The 21,878-nt window shown below is 34.4% G+C and overlaps 1 protein-coding gene across 6 annotated transcripts in view; it reads right to left on the bottom strand.

Annotated features, from left to right (window-relative positions):
* Positions 1-3,949: 3,949 nt before the first annotated feature.
* RIF1 (replication timing regulatory factor 1) overlaps positions 3,950-21,878 on the bottom strand; it is a 63,576-nt gene continuing 45,647 nt past the window's right edge. For 4 of the 6 annotated variants that reach the window (XM_027589141.2, XM_027589147.2, XM_027589144.2 and 1 more), the window contains 11 exons: positions 20,039-20,158; positions 18,665-18,816; positions 18,208-18,288; positions 18,083-18,125; positions 14,441-17,692; positions 12,583-12,729; positions 12,201-12,278; positions 11,997-12,112; positions 11,221-11,374; positions 9,584-9,692; positions 3,950-9,093 (listed from right to left, as the gene is read on the bottom strand). In XM_027589141.2, the coding sequence (XP_027444942.1) occupies positions 8,879-9,093; positions 9,584-9,692; positions 11,221-11,374; positions 11,997-12,112; positions 12,201-12,278; positions 12,583-12,729; positions 14,441-17,692; positions 18,083-18,125; positions 18,208-18,288; positions 18,665-18,816; positions 20,039-20,158 (4,467 nt within the window). In that variant the 3' untranslated portion in view covers positions 3,950-8,878. The remainder of the gene's footprint in view (positions 9,094-9,583; positions 9,693-11,220; positions 11,375-11,996; positions 12,113-12,200; positions 12,279-12,582; positions 12,730-14,440; positions 17,693-18,082; positions 18,126-18,207; positions 18,289-18,664; positions 18,817-20,038; positions 20,159-21,878) is intronic. The other 2 variants (XM_027589145.2, XM_027589146.2) reach the window with 2 other exon arrangements.

Genomic DNA, 21,878 nt, shown 5'->3' with positions numbered 1-21,878 from the left:
TTCTCCAAAGACATCCAGATGGCCAACAGACACATGAGAAAATGCTCAACATCACAGATCATTAGAAAATGCAAACCAAAACTACAATGAAATATCACCTCACACCGCACGCCTGTCAGAATGACTAAAATAAAAACCGCAAGAACAGCAAGCATTGTCAGGGATGTGGAGAAAAAGGAACCCTTACACACTGTTGGTGGGAATACAAACTGGTGGTGCAGCCACTACAGAAAACAGTATGGAGGTTCCTCAAAAAATTAAAAATGGAACTAATCACACTACCATTTACCCAAATATGAAAACACTAGTTTGAAAAGATATGTGCACCCGTTAATGCAGCATTATTTACAACAGCTAAATTGTGGAAGCAGCCAAGCATCCATCGATAGATAAAATGGATAAAGATGTGGTATACATATAATGGAATGTTATTTAGCCATAAAAAAGAATGAAATCTTGCCATTAGCAACACGGATGGATCTACAGGATATAATGCTGAGTGAAATAAGTCAGAGAAAGACAAATACCATATGATTTCACACATATGTAGAATTTAAGAAACAAAACAACCTAACAAAGATAAAAGGAGACAAAAAAAAAAAACAAAAACCAGACTCGTAATTATTGAGAAGTGATTTTCAGAATGGAGGTTGTTTGGGGCGGGGAGTGGGGGAGGAATTGGTAAAGTGAAGGGGATTAAGGGTACCTTTATCATTAGAAGCACGGAGTAATGAACAGAATTGTTCAATCACTATAATTATACACCTGAAACTAACACTGCATGCTAACTATACTGGAATCAAAAGAATAAAAGGAAAAAATTTGCATTTATTTTCAATACCAATTTATTATTTATCTGCTTATTAATGCAATTTGCTTCCTTTTTTGTAATGCACGGTGTTGGGGAAGCCCTATGGAAAATGGTATCTAGGGAGGGAGCCCATGGAAAATGAGGAAGCTTTAAAAATGAGTTGTCACTCTGGCTCCTCCACTCAGGGGAAATGTGGCCTGAGAGGGGCTAAGTACAATGGAAAGTAGGTAATTGGCCTCCCCAAATATCCTTAATTTAAGTACTAATTTAAATTTAGAAATAGCTTATAAATTCACTATTGCAAAACTCAAAATTAAACTTACGATAAACAAGTAGCTATGGGATCGAATCCTAACCTCAGGGGATCTTTCTAATCTACAGCCAGTAGGTTGAGAGCACAAGGCAAAGACGGTAAACTGTCCTCAAGCTTCCTAATGTCTCTCTCGAGGAAACTGTGCACACATGTGTAAATGCTGAAACCACATTTGTGTGCCAGGCACCACACTAGATGCTGGTGTTAGAGTGATGAGGCAAACACTGTTGTGTCCTTATGAAACTTCATAGTCCCATGAAAAAGGCAGGCCATGCCAAAGCATCTTAATGGTAGGAGAGATGGCCACTCTCCCGTCTTCAATTGTCCTTTAAACTGGGTTAAAAATCCAGGTTAAATGTAGCAATACCATTGTGTGCTATTTTTCCAACCTTGGGAACAAAGTTCATGCTGTCTCAGTTATAATAAATGTTTTATTTTAAAATTTCCTATTCACTTTTTAAGCCTGCCAAAGCATACTCTGCAGTTGCTGTTACAGACAATTTTTATCTAATTCTAGGGCTTTTAGTTAAAAGCTTGGAAATTTTTCATACACAAAAATAGAGAATCCTACTATACCCACCTCCTGTAGCCTCACAAGTTTTCAATTCATGACTAATCTTGTTCTATCTACCCTACCAATATTCTCCTCCCATTACCTTAAAATGAATTCTATTAATCACATCTTAAAAATTGACACACCTTAAAACACTTGACAATCCATATCCAGGGTTCAAATTTTCCTGCTCATCCAACCTCAAGACTTCTGCTTGGACCCCCATTCCATCAATACAGTGATACCAGGGAAGTCCTTTGTACAAATATCCACTACCACACATTTAGACGACCTACGGCTGCAAAGATCCTCAGTGACTAGCTGTTTATACCATCTGCAAAAGGTTATAAAAGAGATCAATTGGCAACTGAGTTATATTGGAGTCAGAGTCAGCACTACAACCCAATTCCCTTGATGACTAGTGGTTCATGGTATTACCCAATGCTACTCTTGTGAAATTATTACAGGTTCTTCAGGTCCCCACAAGCCCTAACCACCACCCCCCACCCCCACAGGCCTCAGAATGTGACCTTATTTGTCAACAGGGTCATTGCAGAAGTTATTAGTTAAAATGGGGTCATTAGGATGAGCCCAAAGCCAATACAACTGGTGTCTATAAAAAGGAGAATCTAGACAAATACACAGAGAACACCATGTGAAGCTAAAAGCAGAGGTTGGAGTGAAGCTTCTACATGTCAACAAAGTAAAAATTGCTAGCAATGCACCAGAAGCTAGGGGAGAAGCATGGAGGTCTTCCTCACAGCCCTTACAAAACACCAACCCTATCAACAACTGTCTCAGGCTTCCAGCCTCCAGAACTGTGAGACAACGAATTTCTGTTAACAGTTTGTGGCTCTTTGTTGCAGTATTCGTCAGGATCATTAAGTCTATTTCATTTTTAATTTAGATGTATGGATCTACAAGTGTGTGGAACCCATAAACTATGAATATGAGAATCTCTTCTATGGCTACAATGGGTCTTAAAATAAGAATGGCTCATGTGTCTGTGGAGGGTCACGGTGTTCATTAATGTTATGTGAATTATGCTAATCTTACTCAATTCAAAGCCAAACCAAACAAACAAAAACAGTGCCAGAATTGCTTAGTTTTTATAGTTTTATTTCAGATTAAAGTGCATTTCTTTAGAAATGTTTCAATATCCAGTTTCAATTGGCAAGTAATAACAGTTAACTCAATAGATCATGAAAAGTTTTACTGTGGGTAAGACAGATTCTCCCTCAATCCAATCATAATAAACCTGAAAATACACTTTTAGTATTGGTCTACCTGCTTCAAACATTGTATAAAGCATTACACAGATAATACTGACCACATCCTTATTTCCCAAATACTAGTGCAGTTAATTGAGTAATAAACAGGTACTTCTGTGAAATTTTAACTTAAATCATTCGACTTATCAAATATAAACACTTTGAATGTAAAACTAAGCTCTCTATCAAGTGGTGGGAACAAAAATATCGTAGGGCAAATGAATGACTGATTTGGCTTCTCTCAGCCTTGTCTAAGTGCATTTAGTCAAGTCTATCCATAGGAGGTAGTGTTGATAAGATTGAAAGCAACTGATTCCCCACCAACACAGAAAGCAAACTCCCTCAACTCCCAATTTATTTCACAGGTAATGACGAACCACTGAGTGCCAGATGCCTTTCCCTCACACATCAATGTCCCTTAACATCCATGGTAAACACATTACTGTAATTTGAGTTTAAATAGGAGAAAAAAAGTGTACCTAAAAAGTACCAGTATCTCCTAGTATATGTGTATTTGAGCAATAAAGTTAAGATATAAACGCAATCAGGGGAACACATTTTTGCAAAAGTAAAATCTAAGTAACAGCAATAGAAATTAAGGACTTAAGGAAGCAAGATCGCTGTTTGCCATGTAGAAGCAAATGATCAACTGGATTTACATGCCATGTGTGAACAAACCTACCCTTTGTAACAGGGATCAGAAAACTTAACACAAAGGGGCCAAATAAATATGTGAATGTTAGGTGTTAACAGGCCATACAGTCTGTCACATTACTCCAATCTGCTACTGCAGCAGGAAAGCAGCCAAAGGTTTTATGTAAATAAACATGGCTGTGTCCCAGTGAGACCTTATTACTGGCACTAAAATTTTAATTTCATCTTTCCATGTGTCACAAAATATTACTTTTCATTTTTTTAACCCTTTAGAAAATGTAAAAACCATTCCTACCTCAGAGAATGTATAAAAAATAAGTGGCAGGCTGTAGTTTTTTGACCTGTTCATAACAACTTACTAGGTTAAGACTGCCGTATTTCAGTTTCTGTACTCAAAATTCACTATTCTTATTTTCATTTCCTAGAAAATTCCCATTCTACAAAAATAAAAATGTCTTTAGACACTTGCTAATTATTCAATTATCAAAATAACTATTATGCTATATTCCATTTTCCATTCCATGACTTTATTCTGAAGGTGAACTTTCTAGTTATATGCAACTTACTCATTTAAGAAATAATTCTATTATTGGAATTTATTTACTCCTTTTTGGGGGGCAGGATATTAAATAATGTATACTTTATTTTTTAAAAAGATTTTATTTTTAAGCAATCTCTACCCCCAATGTGGGGCTTGAACTCACAATTCCAAAATCAAGAGTTGCATGCTCCACCACTGACCGAGCCTGACAGGTGACCTGTAAATGATGTCTATTTTACACAATTATTCAGGGTATTTATGAGTATCAGTTCTGGTACTGTTTTATATATAGGATACCTGCCAGCTATTTTCAAAGTTTATATGACTGTCCCTATACTAAAAAGCTACATACTTTTTAATTCCATGTGCTATCAATTTAAAATATTGCCTTCAATCTTATACTCTCAGGTAAAGGGAGAGATTATCTTTTCTTCTAAATGGTATACTTCAGAAGAGTAAGCATTTACAGCTTGGCACTTCATGTTTGGTTTTACTGTTCTTTGGCTTGGTATATAAAGAAAAAAATGGTTAAGACCATGTTATAAAATTTAACATTCTATTCCAAGAAATGAACGAACATTCAATTCTGTTAGACTACTACTCTATTAAATAGCTATAGATTTCAAACACTAATGACTCAGACTTTAATACTTTCAAAAAGCAATATACAAAGGCTGGCATATGATAAACATATCATATTAACTGGACCATCACAAACCGAAGCCCAGATTTGTTTTATAAATCAAGCAATCAACAAATTTTGATAAATCAATTAAAAAACCCCATTACTTAACTTCCAGCTACATTTTCTTAAGTGCTCTGGATGAGTACAATTCTTATGAAAAGAGTATTTAAAACATGTGAGGGAAACATAACAGAATGCTGAGAAAAACTCATTTTTAGAGAATCAAATTATTCAACTGTCTTTCAAACACCATTTTAAGATGAAATAGAAAATTTCAACAATGTAACAGCAAAGTAACCAGAGGTCTTTACTAAAATGACAAGTCAGATCTGTCAGGTAGGGCTTATGTGGGTACTGCTAACTTAACTGCCAAGTTAATCTTAAGGTAGTCTGTTTTCAATGAAGCCCCATAACTTAGAAGACAAGATTTATTTAGAGACTAAATATATTTCTAATATCTGAAAATGTACTTTTATATTTAAAAAAAAATGAGGACATAATCCACATACACTATTCATTAAAAAAGGCTCACATTGTCTCATCTATTTAGTAAGGTTCTTTATAACATAAGATAACTGTTTGCCTATTTAAAAACGTAAATCTTCCTCCCCAAACCATAAATTTTCCAGATCTAAAAAAGGCTCCAAATGAGACAAAATTCTACCTTTAACTCTTGAGAAACTTTTGAACTCTAATTTGAAGCCTTCAAGACTAGTCGGCATCCCCAATCATAAACTTGAAGAAGTTATTTAAAAAAACACTAAATTTTATCTTTTGTGGCAATAATTCCTGGGACTTAAACCCACTTGTGTTATCACCTAATTCACAGCCTGAAGCCTCGTAGGCCTAACCACCACAAATACAATCCATAGACATCAGCATTTGTATGGGTCATGTGGGAGCTTTTAGAGATGAACTATCAGGCCCCATATCTCAGACCTGCTGGATCAGAATCTGCATTTTCATATATACATACAAGTTTGAGAAGCACTGTGTTAAAAGTCAAAACTTAAACTCTAACACTTGTATACAATGTGTAAGACCTTTCTGATGGTTTAGGGATAAAACAGACATGGGTTGTGCTAATGTGCAAACAGCTCCCTCTCCCCCACCAAAATCTTAGCCTAATAATGTCAGTAACTGCTATTTTATGGCCTTCTAGCCTAGCTGCAAATCATCTCCCTGAAAATCAATAAAGAAGAATATGAGATGGAAACTATGCCCTTCTTACTGGATTATAAAGTCATGTTGGAAAGAATGACATTAAGGTAAAATGTGAACCCTTTTAAGCTCATATTTTGTTAAATTCCAACAAAGGTTTTTAAAACTGCACTTTTTAATTATTGTCATTCCTTTATCTTAAAAAAAATACTCTTAATTGTATATTTTACACACACACCTCCAATTTTCCCCTAATTTTGTTTCTTGCCCTGCCACTTTTATTTTAGGCAAAATATAACCCAATTTCCTTAACATTTTCTTGATTCTAAAATATATAACAGAATCCCTGACTACTTTCAAGCTGTAAAGAAAAGAATCCATGAGTAATGCCAGAAACTATCATGTTCAGATTTAAATCTTATTTTTGACTATATTACCCGATAACATTATCACTAAACCTGATTCATCCTACACTATATGGAATTTGAGCAAAAGCTCCATACCATTTAACAATGGCTTTCAAACTTGTTCAAATATAACATCTTTGACAATGGCTCAGTGCAACACTGAAAACTTAAATCCACCATATGAAGTCCATTTTGGAACATGAGAAATTATACTGTGCTTCTGCAAGCAACTAGATTCTTTTTATAAATGCATAAAATAAGAAATCACATTTGAGTGTTCTTATTAATATTTGCCATTTGTTTTATTAACCCTTAGAAAATATTGAAAAAACTGATTTAATTTTAATAGTTAAACATACTGAATCTGATCAAGGAGAACTAATATTTTTTGCTATTTAGGAATCATTCAGGGAAAAATTTAAGGCAAGAATATTAAAAATAAGGTGCCTCAAATATACACTTAACAACTATATCAACAATGAAGATTTAGCAAACTGGTTTCTGCCTTCAAGTAACATTTTTAAACACATCCTTGCTCAACCACAGTATTTGAAAATTAAACTTGTGCTTTTATCAAAATCAGTGATTTAAGTAAATGCTAATCAATCACTTTAGTCACATTTTCTCCTATGCTCTTCTTGTTCTCAAGAACTTCATTTCACCAGCTAGTTCACACAAACATTAAGAAGATGTAGTCATGAGATAAGCCAATTTTAACTCCATACAAACACATGTACATACTCCTTCTTACACCTGTTAACTAAAGATTTATGTGCCTCTTACTGTAAAATATAATTTGGGAAATGGGAAGCAATATAAACCAGTTGTAATTCTGTTAACAAGTTTCTATTTTTAGTTATTTCTTCAAGCTACAATCCTCAGTTTATGGTCCCAGAATTTCCTTTAAACCCAACCTTGGGACAGGACATGAAACTTATAACCCCCCCCCCCAAAATATTTGTAATGATGATGGATTTCTAATTATGAAAAAGACACCAACTTTTCTGGCTGGCGGGTGGTCCCCTTCTGAATATAAAAACTAACTAAACACAAGAATTAAACTTTCTGTAACTTGCTTAAGAATGTGTGCCTTTTCAAGCTGGTTAGTTCTGAATAAAGTATGAAACTGTGACGGTCACTCACTCATTCTAATCAGAGAGCAAATGATATATTCTCACTGTAAAGAGATGAAACAAATATGGGAAGTCAGGCACTAATACTAGTCGGTAAAATTTACAAATGTTTTAATTATATACACCCTATTTTTAAAAACAGGCAAAACATACATATTTCAAAAGAACAGTTTCAAATTTCTTCCAAGTTTGCTTTAGGTGTAGGTGAAAAGAACAGATAATTTCTAGATTTCATATAGTCCAAGTTGTAACAAAAATAGTCAAACTAACTCTCCATTAAAAAGAAATGTAATGAAGCTTTCTAGTGGCTGATACCCTCCTTCCAAACCGCACCCCCCGCAAAAGTAATGGGTATGAATAACGAAGTTCTCATGTAACACTTTCTCATTTCTAGAACTTTAACTCCTTCTGGTTACTTTAGAAAATAAACTCATGTTGTTGCTAAGACCACTAAGTACAAAACTATTTGTATTTGTAGATACAGAATCCTACAAATATCTGCAGCAAGCCCACAAAGCACTTCTACTGTCAATACTGGTATCTCAGTATTTAATATATACAAAATAGGTTTCTATTAAACAAAGGTATTCACAAGTAGCTGCAGAAAAATTCATGCCATTAACAAAGGCTGAAATTTATAAATTAAAAACATTGTAATCTATACATAATATACAGTCGTGCATTTTAAAATGAGTATGATACGTCTCATACGACTAAATTTTCACAAGCAAATGTTGCTGCGCAAATGAATGGAATTTTAGTTATGTTCTGCTTTAATATTTTAACCCCAAAAGTTGCAGCTTTTGGTATTTTTCTTGAAAGCTGTCCAAAGTTGACATCTGCGGAAAAAATGATCCAATTCTTTTGCATGTCATTTAAGGTGAACAAATTTCTTAAACCTCAGGCACAACAAATATAAATTAAAAAAAAAAAAAGTATAAACACCTTTATCAGTTCAGCAAAAAATTCCAAATAGAAATGTTGAATTTTACTTACTTAAAATAAGGTATTTTTCATTTTTCATAAATGTTTCATCAGAATATGTAGGAGTTTAAGATGTGTGAATAAAATGCTTTTGTTTCTAGTTTTCGCTTCCACATATCAGTAAGATATTTAAATTTTTGAAAAACTATGCATAGCGGCCAAGAAATTATTGTATGAACAAAAATATTACATAATAAACTTACAAAATTGAACTTACATAAGTCACAGCCCTTCAGGGTTTGAAATGTTATCAACTTTGTGAACATTCAGTCTGAAATTGTGCTATATTTCAGAACCTTTTTTATGATCACAATTCCAGTGATGTTGGACAAAAAAAAACAAACCTTCACTTTTCTCTTAAAATACTAAACAGAATTTTCATGGGTTGGTGACCTCCAACGTGACTGCAAATTTTTTATTATAGAGTTCGCCATGCTACCAAGTTTCTCATGCATTTCAAACAGCTGGCTTCCTGAATAATTATGGAGATCTTCAGAATCTAGTTGAAGGGCAAGTGCACTAATCTGTGCCACAAGATTTTTAGGTAATGGAGTTTCCAAAGCAACAGGATCAATTAAATCTAAAAGAAAAAGAAAAAAAGCACAATTAATCTACTCCAGATAAAACTTAAGTTGTACGTATCTCCTTTTAAGTTAATAAAAAATTTAAGTGCCTAAGATTTAAGCTGAATGTGCAGGCTGAGGTACTGCTGTTCCTCAAGAGAACAAGGCAACAGAAAAATCTACACCATAACTTATTCAGTGCCATTAAAGAAATAGCCAGGATACCTCATTTTTATTAACAGCATAACTGGAACACACTGTTTAGTTTATATACTTGAGTAGCAGTTGACAGCTCGAGAAAAACAACTAGACATACTTGGAGTCAATACCAGTTACTTTTTCAAGCACTTGGCCACTAGCACCAAAAAAAACCCCCAAAAAACAAAAACAAAAAAAAACCCCAAAAACCTTATCAAATTAACAGAGCATGGTCAAATTAAAACTAGAAGCATATAATCAAACTCAGCTATCCTGTAAATAAAATTGTCCCGCTTTGCTAAAACATACCTGAGGCAAGTCTTTCTTCATCAGAAGGGAGAGATTTAGTTTGTATTCCATTTACTGTTTTTTCAGAAATATCAAAAACTGGAATCTCCTCTAGTCCACGAGACTTTACCTTGATTATACACAGGCCAGTAAAACAAAAACAAAACCAACAAACTGAAAGTTGCTTTTAAAAGGACCAACATCACCAGCACTGGAAAAGAATGTGACATAACGTTTCCCAGCCCATCACATGACTATTAGCTTAGTAAATCTTGTTAAGAAACTAAGGTCTACTAATGACACACACACACAAAAGGGATTACAAAGTGTTTTCTGTTCCCTCAAAAAGCTGGTTAGGAGTTCATAATATTTTATAATGGGCTTCTCAAGAAATAGCCATGGTAGCCAAAAAAATTACACTATATTTCCCAAGTTTAGGAGCATAAGAAAATCCAAGACAGAGATTTCCAAGCTTAAAAAACGTATGGACTTTTTAAAAAAAGAATACAATTTTGAAAGGTGTTCCCAGGCTTACTGATTAGTGATTGAGAAAATAGTATTAGCTTCAAAAGGTTAGTTACCATATTGATGGCTCCATCAATTCGACTCCTATGTAGACACCCAACAGAAAGAATAACATGTCCACACAAAAACTTGTATATGAGTGTACATAAGAGCAAAAGGTAAAAACAATCTAAATGTTAAGCAATTGATGGACGACCTAAATGTTATATATTCATACAAGGGCTATTATTTAGCCATAAAGAGGAATGAAGTACTGATACACATGAACCTTGAAAACATGCTCAAAGAAGCCAGTCACAAAAGACCACAGCTTATATGATCCCACAAAATGTTACAGATCTTTATGAAAGGTCCACAGCAGGCAAGTCAATGAGACTGAAAATTACTAATATAATCTTTGGGTTTCTTAAAAGAGTTTTTAAAGATTACAAATATTTAATAATCTTTAAATCGAAGACTTTCAAGAAAACAGCAGAAGTCTTCAGTAGTTAGCAAACTCCAGTCTCGGAAATTCTAATATAAACATTGGTATTCAAGCTTTAACATACCCTGTTTTCGTTTATTCGTAATTTTGTGTAATTTCAATGGACACATAAAGGTCTAGGTTTCAATACAGTCTGAATCCTGAAATGATATGAGTTCTCCACTTATATTTTTATTGGGAGTTAGGGGTGGAGAATCTTGGCTTTTATCAGGATCTTGAAAAATGGCTATGACCCAAAATATTTATGTGCAAAAAGTTAATGAGAACAAGAAAAATTAGTTACAGCTGTGTTGGACATCAAAATTGAAATACTGTTAACTACACATCTGCAAGATTTTTATTATAATGTTTAGATTTGAACATCCAGGTTTTAGAATAGCAGCCATGGAACCAATCACCAATTTGGTGGAAATGAATGAGATAAGAGGGTAGAAGAGAACTCAAAGAACAAAGAGATGCATTACACAAAATGGTACAAAATCAAGAAGCAAACTTCTCTGGGGAATTATAAAGTGATCTTTTAAGTTAACCCTGCCTGTGGGGGAAGGGAAGAAAAGGTGGCATAAAATGAGTAAGCAAGACTACCAACTTCTGTAACTGTTACTGTGAGATCATTTATCTATACATGATTTAGAACATCTAAGTTTACCTGCTGCTCATGATAGACTCTAAGAGCCTTTTTTACATTGGACACTTTTGGAGAACGGATAGGAAGAGTTTTTATTTCAGATGCTGTAAGAGTACTCAAATCACCAATCGTTTTTATATTCTTAGCTCTAATGAGCTGTCCCAGTCCTCTTGCCCTGAAGAGGTTAAGAAAAAAAAGGAAAAACATCATCATATACTTTCACATTTCTTCTATTTGCAAGGGCCTACCCAGCTCAGTTTCCTGAATTCATGCCGAATCATAACTGAATTTTATATAGGCTCACCTAGCCCACTCTGAGGATAGGCACATATACATTTAATTTAAAACAAAATTTGAATTTGATACGTTTGCCTGGCTTAAGCAAATAGTGCCGGGAAGAGGCTAAGCGCAGTGTGTGTCTGACTTCACTTACATTATGACTTAATGGTTGCATGACTCTGGTGGATTAACCTTTGTAAACTTCAACTTGTAAAGTGGAAATAATAATTATACTCCTTATGGGATTTATAATTAGGATTAAATAAGAGAACATATGCAGAGTTCGGCACAGCATCTGGCAAATATTAAGCACACAGTTACCTTAGCCATTACTGTATTATGGTAGGTGCTTCTCTTACTGCCCCACCTGTCCCATCTTTCCATATTTTTTATTTCTAAAATAAAATGTGCGCAAGCGTGTGCAAGTCAATTCTAAATATAAGAACCTCGATCATTTTAGATATTCCTCTTAAACAAATGGCATCTTTAAGTATAAACCAGCACAAGCAACTACTTACCACATGTTTGATGTAATCTGAGGTAAAATGATATCAACTGGAGCCACACAGTTCACCAAAGCTGGGTAAACACTTTCTGTTGGACATGGCATAGATTCTTTAGCCATTTCTGTAATCTTAGAATAAATTTCAAAACCGTTAAATAGAGGTCACCTGACTGAACATGAAAATATAAAGTTGCATGAAAACTAAAGCACTTCTTACTAAACACTTCTTTGAGCTCTTAAATTTAGGGCTACGTGATCCTGGGGACAGAAATCCTTTGATTGAAGTGGCATTATGCTAGACAGAAGGAGAGAAAAAAAAACTCAGAACCCTAGAAAACTATAATTTTACAACTTTACTTTCATTAGAGTGCAGTAACTTCCTAAAATTTTGAGAAAATGTAAATGTAATAACCTATTACCTAATCAATTACTGGATTATCACTGCCTCTTCCCACCTCTTCATGTTTGTTTACCATGTTGCAGACCAAACAATGTATCCAAACCAAAGAAGTCTTATTCTTTATTAGTTTTAAGACAAACTACACAATGCAATTCTGTACCTGCATACATACGTGGGTATTTTAAAGCCCACAGCTTACCTTAGATTGTGCAGTAGGTGAAGTTTTAACACTTTTTACTATGGGAGAATTATTTGAAGAATGGGACCTAACAATAGAGCATCGCCTATCAATGTCATCTGCCAATCCTGCTTGGTATATTGGATCTGCAAAGGAGACACGGCGAACCTGAAAACACAGGTCATGTTTTTATTTAACAAAATTAAAGTAAAAAAACAAAACAAAAAAACAAAAAACAAACCATACCATAAATACTCATTATACGGTCCCCCTAAAATAGAATGTAGGTTTAGAAGCTTAATTTACTTCACTAGAAGCCAAGTGCACACAGTTGTATTTCTTCCTAACGGCTGCTTTCACAGATACTGCTTAACACCACAGGTCATTCCAATTATCCATGTTCTAAATGGTCTCTACGTAATATACCAACAAAGACTGAAACAAGGACAGTGGCAGAAAAATGAAACTGCATGTAGCAGCTGAAATTATACTATCAAATTATACTAACCTTGTAGGCTTACTACAGTGACTTAAAAATACAAGGTAAAGAGGCAGAAATAGTACTAAGTGGCCTCTGGTATATCATACTAACCCCTGTTCTAAACTCTAGAGGGTACCAGGGTCACAGCAACGGGGTGGCAATTTTTCACTTTCGCCTCTTCTAAACTCTTATGTGTTCATTCATTCAGCTATCTGATATAATATGCAATAAATAAATATGCAATAAGGCATAACCACTAACCATGTATATAAATGTCTCCTGGTCTTGATTCCCAAGAGTGGGCAGATTCTGTACACATCTGCTAGAGAAAACTACAAAGTCTTACTGTTGCCTAAACAAAAATTAAATTTGAGGTACTATCAAATAAAACATGACTAGTTAACTTTTATTAACAATCTAAAACATAATGAAGAAAAATAAATATACTGAAGACCTCAATCCCAACGTATTCTATCTTCATACTTCTCAAAGACTTCCAACTTAAGATACTTTAAAAAAAGAACCTCAATATAAAAGCAAAGCAAAACAAAACCAAAAAACTAAATTCTCAGTGTAAGAATTTTTGGTACATCTTGAGGAAGTCTTCACAATGTGCTTGCTAGAGGCAATATTAAGTCTATTCTCTATCTATAATGTATGTCTGTATATATAAACACATGTATCCTAAAGTAAAGAGCAGATTCAATTTCAAAGTTAAAGAATGCTCACATCATACCTTTTTATAACATCTCCTTTACTAAGGAGAGAACAAGCTGAGCTATGTAAGCACAAGTAACTTTTACTTTTTTAATTTATTCATTCAACAAATTATCTGCAAGTTACAGGGTCAGAAGCTAAAGCAAATACATAGAAAGAATCCATGTTTACAAACCAAAGGAGTCAGTTTAGTGATGATGGGGAAATAAAATTATAAATGAAATCACATCCAGAAACTGATAAAGGCACAGCCCTGAGACTTTTTTTTTCATTAGACAAGGTCTGGAAGTAAGAGTTTATATAAACACTTAAATGTGAAACAGACTGCATAATGTCCTAGCACACAGTGAGTGCTAACTAAAGCTGTTTTATCAGTTTCTAAATGTTTCCTCATGTTACGAGCAAAAAAAAAAAACCATGAGAGATCCTCATCAATTCTGCAAAAGGTGAACAATGTACATGGTTGAAGATCTTTAGTGTCCTAAAGTAAAGGAATATCTAAGGGCTTCAGTCCCCTTTTATCAACTTTTTCTTCTACCTGCCCTTTTCCCTAGTCGCTGTAATTATTCAAAATGTGTTGGTTCTATTGATCTAATATTCTGTCATTCACCAGGAATCACTGTATGGCTAAAATTCTCAATTAAATATGGGCTTATTAACATTCAGCCTCAATTCCCCTACCTTGTGAACAGGTGATGATATCTCATCTTCCTGAGGCCTTTTTAGTCCTCTCTTTAAAATGCTGGTCGATGGAGAAGCCAAAGGAGACCATACACAGCGTGTCTGCATGCCACTAGGACTGCCATTTGCTGATACAAGTAAAGGATCAAGTTCCCTTAATTTTTGAGGAGATGCATTATTGTCTTCTGTTATTAGTTCAGAGATGGCTGTTTCAGATGTCAGAGACTCTGGTGTTTCCTCCACTTTCTCTGAAGTATGGTGAACTTCCTGTAAAATCTCATCATTTCCCCCCACCATTTGATTGTCATCTGATGTTGTTTCTTCAGACTTATTAAGTTCAGTATTTGCTTCAGTTTCATTAGAGTCAACTTTTCCTTCTTCAGTGCTCATCCCAAGTCTACTGAGAACGAAACCGCCGATTTCCATAGTTGAAGTCTTTGTATCGGCTTGTACTGGCTGAGTAGAGATTTTGGTAGTTGAGTCCCTGTCCTCTGTTTCACTGACTTGGTCAGCTTCAGCACTCACTTCACCCATCACTGTCTCTTCACAATTTTCCATTTCAGCATTCATTTCTTCAGATGAGCCTGGATTAGATTTGTCACTTCTTTCATCTAACTCCCCAACTGCTGTTTGTTCAGGTATCTCTACCTGAGCACTCATTTCTGTGGTATTATCAGAATGACCAAGACCAGAATTAAATTCTTCAGTTACTGCTTCTTCAGCCTTCAGTTTTTCAGCTGCCTCTGCTTCAGATTCATCACTTCTTTCACTATTAATCTCCATTACCTCTTCTTCACTAACACCAGTTTCAGTACTCTTTTGTTCAGAAAAGCTAGCTTCAGATTTATCACTTTCTACATCCAATTCAACAGCTTCTACTTCTGGATTGAATTTTGCTTTAGCTTTACATCCAACTGTTTCAACACTGACAATATTCTCTATACTTAATTCCTTTTCCAAAACAGCCTCTGACTTTTCTTCTTTGGTCTCCAAAGTAGAATATTCCAGTGAATTATCTTTGGAATCACCTAAACATGGGCTAACAGTTTTACATTTTTTATTGGATGGCTCCTGGCTTTCAAGAGGTGTTGCTTCTTCAGAATCCATATCACAAGTTTCTTCTTCAAAATTTACTACTTCAGAAGGAAGAGGGTTTTGAATAGTAATTTCTTTCAACTCACTTTCAGATACAATTAATGAATCATTAACAGCAGCACTCTCCTCCTTGAGTCCCAAATGAAAATTCACACCATTATGTTCATCTGAAAGTTTTAACTCAGAGCACAGATTAGCTTTAGAAGTCTCTGATACATTTACAGGTGTTTGCGTATCTGTCTTTTTTGTTTCATTGACTTTTACATCATAGTTTTCTGTATTCTTTAACCCAATGAATGACTTTTCCTGAGGCTGTGATTTTTCTCCACAGCAATCACAACCTTTAGATCTCCTTACCCTCCTACTTCTCTTATGCTGGCATTCAAGTGTTTGAAAAGTTTTTTCAGAAAGCAAAATGTCTGATGTCCCTATTTTTGAGGATTCTCCCACGGTGTTATTTTCTATAGAATCTCGTTTTTGTAATCTCTTGCTGGCATTTCTAGTCCTTAGATTTGATTCTGGCACAGAAGGGTTTGAAAAGGAGTATTCTGTACATTTGCTGGTTTTACTTTTTCCCTCGTAAGTAGTTGACATGTCATCAGAAACCTGCAATAAATCTGAAGATACTGTAGAATCTTCAAGAGTTACATTATTAATCTCATCTTTTTGTTCACAAATCTGAGATTTTAGGTCTCTCTCTACTTCAGAATTTGCTTTGCAATCAAGTGTCTGGTTTTCAACATTTACACATTCCTGTTTTATCACTTTCTCCTCCTGATCTTCAATGTCAACACTATCACTGCTTTTGTTTTTCCATTTTCCAGATCTCTTCTTTTTAGAACCTTCTTCTTTTGCCTCAGAACTATCAGATTCTGAGTTTTCAATGCTGGAAAGTAAACCTTGGGATGCTCTTCTTGTTTGATACCGTGTTCGACCACTTACTGGTTTTTCAGAGGACTTATCTGCAAAGTCCTGGGCACCATCTCCCTCAGATTTAATATTCTCAAGGTCTAGCTTTCTTTTACTTTCATCAATTTCAGCAGTAGTGCTGGTTTCCCCAAAAGTCTTCTCGTGTACATTATTTCCTTTCTCAATTAAATGTTCCTGTACAGTTTGTTCAGAAATCACTTTTTGCTTAGGTAACACATCATCTTTTACATGCAACAAACTTTTCTGAAGGGTCTTTTCTTCTTCCTTACGTCTTTCTTTTTTTTGATTATTTTCTTTCTCTTGGCTGTCAGTGGTGGGCTCTGCTACTTCTGAACGTCGCCTTGAGGATCGTCTAAGCGTTTTCTGATTTGGAGTTATCTGAACAGGACTATCCTCATCTATCATTTGATCTGCTGGTATTGTAGCAGGGGGTGTATTTTCTTTGGATTCCAAATTGATTCCTAATGTTTTCTCTTCTACAGTATTGTTTTCTACTACTACTACATTTTCTATTGTTGGTTTAAGCATTGTATCCTCATATTCCATCATAGATTCAGAGAGATGAACCTGATTATCTAACACACATTCCGTTTGATTAAGCAAACCAGGTGGGTTATTTTCTAAAACTACTGTGCCATCAATAGATTCCTGAGTATTTTTCTCTTGATCGGATCTCATTAAGAGCTTAGACCTTTTGTTCCCTATTTGTTCAGCTTTACTTGACCTTCGGCTTGATCTCTTAATTCCATGTGCTATTTTTTCAGAATCACATTTTGCAAAAACCATTTCTCTTTTCTTTGCTTTTGGTGGAGTATCTGTTTTACCCATGACTTCCTGGTTATTTTTCACTGTTACAGTTGATGACATATTATTTAAGGGGGATGGACTAAAAGGTCTATTTTCAGAACCATCAAACTTCTCCAAAGTAATAAACGTTTGCCTCCGACTTGTAGGCTGTGGGGGAGTTCCAGAAATAATGGTATTAGAAACTGAGCTACTGTTGAGACCAGAAGTATTTTCTGCATTAGATGCACATTCGGTTGTTTTCTTTGATGAAATTAAAGGTTTCTTTCTGGCATCATTATTACTACTCGGTACTTCTGGACTCGTTTCCCCATTAGAACCACAGTCATTATTTGAAAGAGAAGCCTTTTCAAGATGCTCATCCATACCACAGTTTCCCGTGACATCTTGAGAAATAACAATGTCACTTTCCATTTGTTCCTCCTGCACAGAAACATACACATGTATATAGATTAAACAACAAACAAGATTTCTTAAGAAAATCATAGTGTAAAACTTCAGGAATTCAAAAGGCAATCACTGACTTTCAGTATTTTGCAAATATTCCAAAGGTGGTGATAGGAATTAATGGGTGGTGATGCCCATTAATTTGTGTTTCTAATTATAAATATTTAAAAAAGCCAAATATATATATATTAAACACCCATACACTCGCACACATCTACCAACACAGTAACTACAGTTCTATGAAAGTCTATCAGTGAGAGTTATGAGATTATGCAATATTATCTTAAAATTAATACAACAGACTTCATAATGGAACGATTCTAAAAACCCCCAAACATGAAATACCAAATATACCTTAGGTATTACCTTGGAATCTTCCTTTGATTTTTCAGTTACAGCAGGAATTTCCCTAAAGTAAAAATGTATGAATTAAAATACTGTTTTTAATTAAAAATTAGAAAACCAGTTACTTCAACAGCTTCCGTACTTACATGGACTCTTCCTGGGTATACTGAGAAAACAAAGTGTCTTGTGAAACATCCAGATTATTATACATGACAGGAATATCGTATCTGAAAAAGATCTTACATAAATAACTTCAAAATGTGGTATTCCTATAATTAGAAATTAAACTTAGATTTGTACATCTAGTTATCTTTTAAGAACAATGTAAAATTAAGGCTTAGATGTTTATTTTCCATGAAATCATCTTCTCTCTCTTTTCCAACACTACCTCCATTAATGATTCAGCTCTGAATGCATAAACCTTTGGTACATTACTAAGTAACCATATATATTATGAAGTGTGGCCACATTTGGCGTATCTTTTTGGCATTAAAATATAGCATATTATATGTAGTATTTTAGTTCTAAACACAAAGTTACAGTTACCGCATGAAATCTAAATATAGGTACAGAATACCCAATTCAAGATAAAAGGCTACAAACCTCTTTGTTTTGAATACTTCTTTCTGATGTTCAGTTAGTATTCTTTCCTTTGTTTCTTTTCCTTCTGGAGGTATAAACACAAAGTCAACAGACTTTTCCTCTTCCAAAGGCATTTCACTCTTTGTTTTTGTAGAAGACGATTCTAATTTCAACTGCAAATTTATAAAAGGCAAATGTACGTTTGAGTTTCCAAATTATTTTCCAACACTTCAATCAATCTCTATTCTAGCACTCTAGTGAAGTTATTCAATAATGACTAGGGAGTTTGAAGTTCAAACCTATACGATATCCTTGGTTAATAATTAGTACAATGCCCTTCCCTTTCATTCTGCTTTTAATAAATATTCAGAAAATAAAATTACACCTCTAAAAAGTAGGCAACTTACTTACCAACAAAGCACAGACAAATGTTTTTCTGGCCAACATATGGAAATCAAGTGATTTGGGAAGAAAAGAATGTATCAGCAGCTCTCAAGTTGAAGCATAAACTAAGTCAAATTAAGTAAAAGTCACCGAAATAATACACGCTCCATGCCAGTAACATCAGTACTGTTATTTTTACAAATTTTCTGTTCAATTGTTTTCATTCTACTTTAAAGTTGCTACAAGACTGTATTGAGAGTCATTCTTTAAAAATAGTATTTTTTCTTTCATTTTTGTCAGGGCCATGGTTTCAATATTCTATAATACCCTTATTGAAAGTCATCATGGAGGAATTATTGTCTGAAAATCAGTTAACTGGCAATTAGTAAGATTAGCAGTATAAGATATGAGGCCAAAATAGATATCTTACCTAGGTATTCTCTTTCTATTCAATAACAGAAGTTCTAAAATGTTCTCTTGTGCTACCTATGCTGTAACTAACATACATAGAGTTCATTCCATCTCAAGGGGGCTACTGCCTGAATTAACTATAATTAATGGATGCTACACATTTTTTTTTAAGAATTTTGTCAGAGACAGAGAGAGAGAGACAGTGTGCGCACGCATGCGCATGCACATGCACAAGCAGGAGGAGCAGCAGGCAGGGGAGAAGCAGGCTCCCCACTGAGCAAGAAGCCCAATGTGGGGCTCGATCCCAGGACCCTGGGATCATGACCTGAGCTAAAGGCAGGCACTTAACCAACGGAGCCACCCAGGCGCACCTGGGTGAAACATATTAAGTAGACTTAACTTTAGTAAGAATGAATCATTTCACAAAGCTTCTAGATTTCCACACTATCTTAAGTCTTTTTAGACCAAGCTCTATTATTCTCCCTTAATCCTTTCTTTTATTTAGCCTTTAATCACATTTTTTTCCAATTAGAAGCTATATGTTCTCAAGCTACGATCTACTTTTATATTGAAAGTTCTATTAAGTTTAGAAAAACATACTTTGACTGGTGGTTTCTTATTTTCTTTTGCATCCTTTGTTTGTGCCAAAAAAGAATCTCTTTTTCCACTTGATTTTCTTTCCATGCCACTTATCTTCATATTTAACTGTGAATTTTCTGTCTGTTTTATTAAAAATAAAACAATTTTTAAGTGCAAATGTTCTATTTCTCCTTTTCATGCTTTGAAAATTCCAGTATAATACTCATTTCAAATATCAAATTCCTTCTCATTCACTTATTAAAATCATATCAAAGAAAAGAGCCATTCTTTAATTCATTAACATCTCTAACTCATAGTTATTTTGTATCATTTTTATAAATTTTATGAATTCTGGATATTTTGAGAATTTTACAAATTCTAAAAAGAAGATACACCATATAAATACTAAAAATGAATCAAATTAATGAACTCAAAGACCCCTCCTATTACTGGGAATATTTCTAAGAAACAATCACAGCCATGAAACTTTAAACATCAAACAATGAGGCATGCATGATACAAAGTATTACCTACCACGTCCCTTTTAGACTTTTTCAGGACAAATTATACCAAACAAGTCTCAACAAGTCTAATTATCTGATAAGAAAATTTTATTTTAGCCAAAAAACAAAAACTGGAGTGCTTAGGTAGCTGTTAACTTTTTTTCTCTTACAGGTTCTAAACAATTAACAGCCAAGACTCCATTTGTTGTTGAACAGAGAAAAAGTTGTCTAATGATGTCCTACCTCATGGATATGTAATACTCATGCCTTTACTGCTTGATCCTCAGATAGTAATTATTATTAGCCAAAGTAACCTTGTTCCAAATGGGTTATATGATAGCAAAGATGTGTTTTTCTGACAGAGGAATGAGATTTGATGTGAAGAACTGAGAAAATGAAGGACAGCTCATGCTTAGACACAGACCAGTAACTATTATTCCTGGTTTACCTAAAAGCAACACTTAACCATGTATTTTAATAATTACATTTGCAAAGGAATACACATTAAATGCCACAGTTCAAAAAGGATCATTAATGAACAAGAATCAGAGAATCTATGGTGAAATTTACTGCCCTTAAATCAGAAAAGTATTTTAGGCCAAAAGGCAAAAAAAAAAAAGATAAAATAAACAAATGAAATTGCATCAAATTAAAAACCTTTTGCACAGTGAAGGAAACCATAAACAAAATGAAAAGGCAATATACTGAATGGGAGAAAATATTCACAATACATCTGGATAAGGAGTTAATAGCCAAAATACATAAAGAACTCACGCAACTTTATATTTAAAAAATATCCCAATTAAAAGATGGGTAGAGGACTTGAATAGAAGTTTTACCAAAGATATAGAGGGCCAACAGGCACTTGAGAATATGTTCAACATCACTATCATTATCAAGGAAATGCAAAGGAAAATTACAATGAGGTATCACGTCACACCATTAAGAGTGACTATTATGGAAAAGAAAAAACAGCAAATGCTAGCAAACGTATGGAGAAGAGGGAACCCTCACACAACTGCTGGTGGGAATATAAACTGGTGCGACCACTATGAAACACAGTATGGAGGTGCCTCAAAAAATTAAAAATCGAACTACCATAGAACCCAGTAGTTTTATTTCTGGTTATTTGTCCAAAGAAAACAAAAACACCAATTTGAAGAGAGGTTCACCCTCATGTTCACTGAAGCATTACTTACAATAACCAAGATAATAGAAACAATGTATCACCCAACCATAAAGAAGAAGGAAATCTTGTCATTTGTGACAACATGGATTGACCTAGAGAGTATTATGTTAAGTCAATGTCAGACGAAGACAAATACTGTACGAATTCTCTTAACATGTGAAATCTAAAA

Source organism: Zalophus californianus, chromosome 3 (assembly GCF_009762305.2).
Source record: "Zalophus californianus isolate mZalCal1 chromosome 3, mZalCal1.pri.v2, whole genome shotgun sequence".
Taxonomy (NCBI): domain Eukaryota; kingdom Metazoa; phylum Chordata; class Mammalia; order Carnivora; family Otariidae; genus Zalophus; species Zalophus californianus.
Note: the sequence above shows the minus strand (reverse complement) of the source record. Positions and strands in the feature narration are given on the sequence as shown.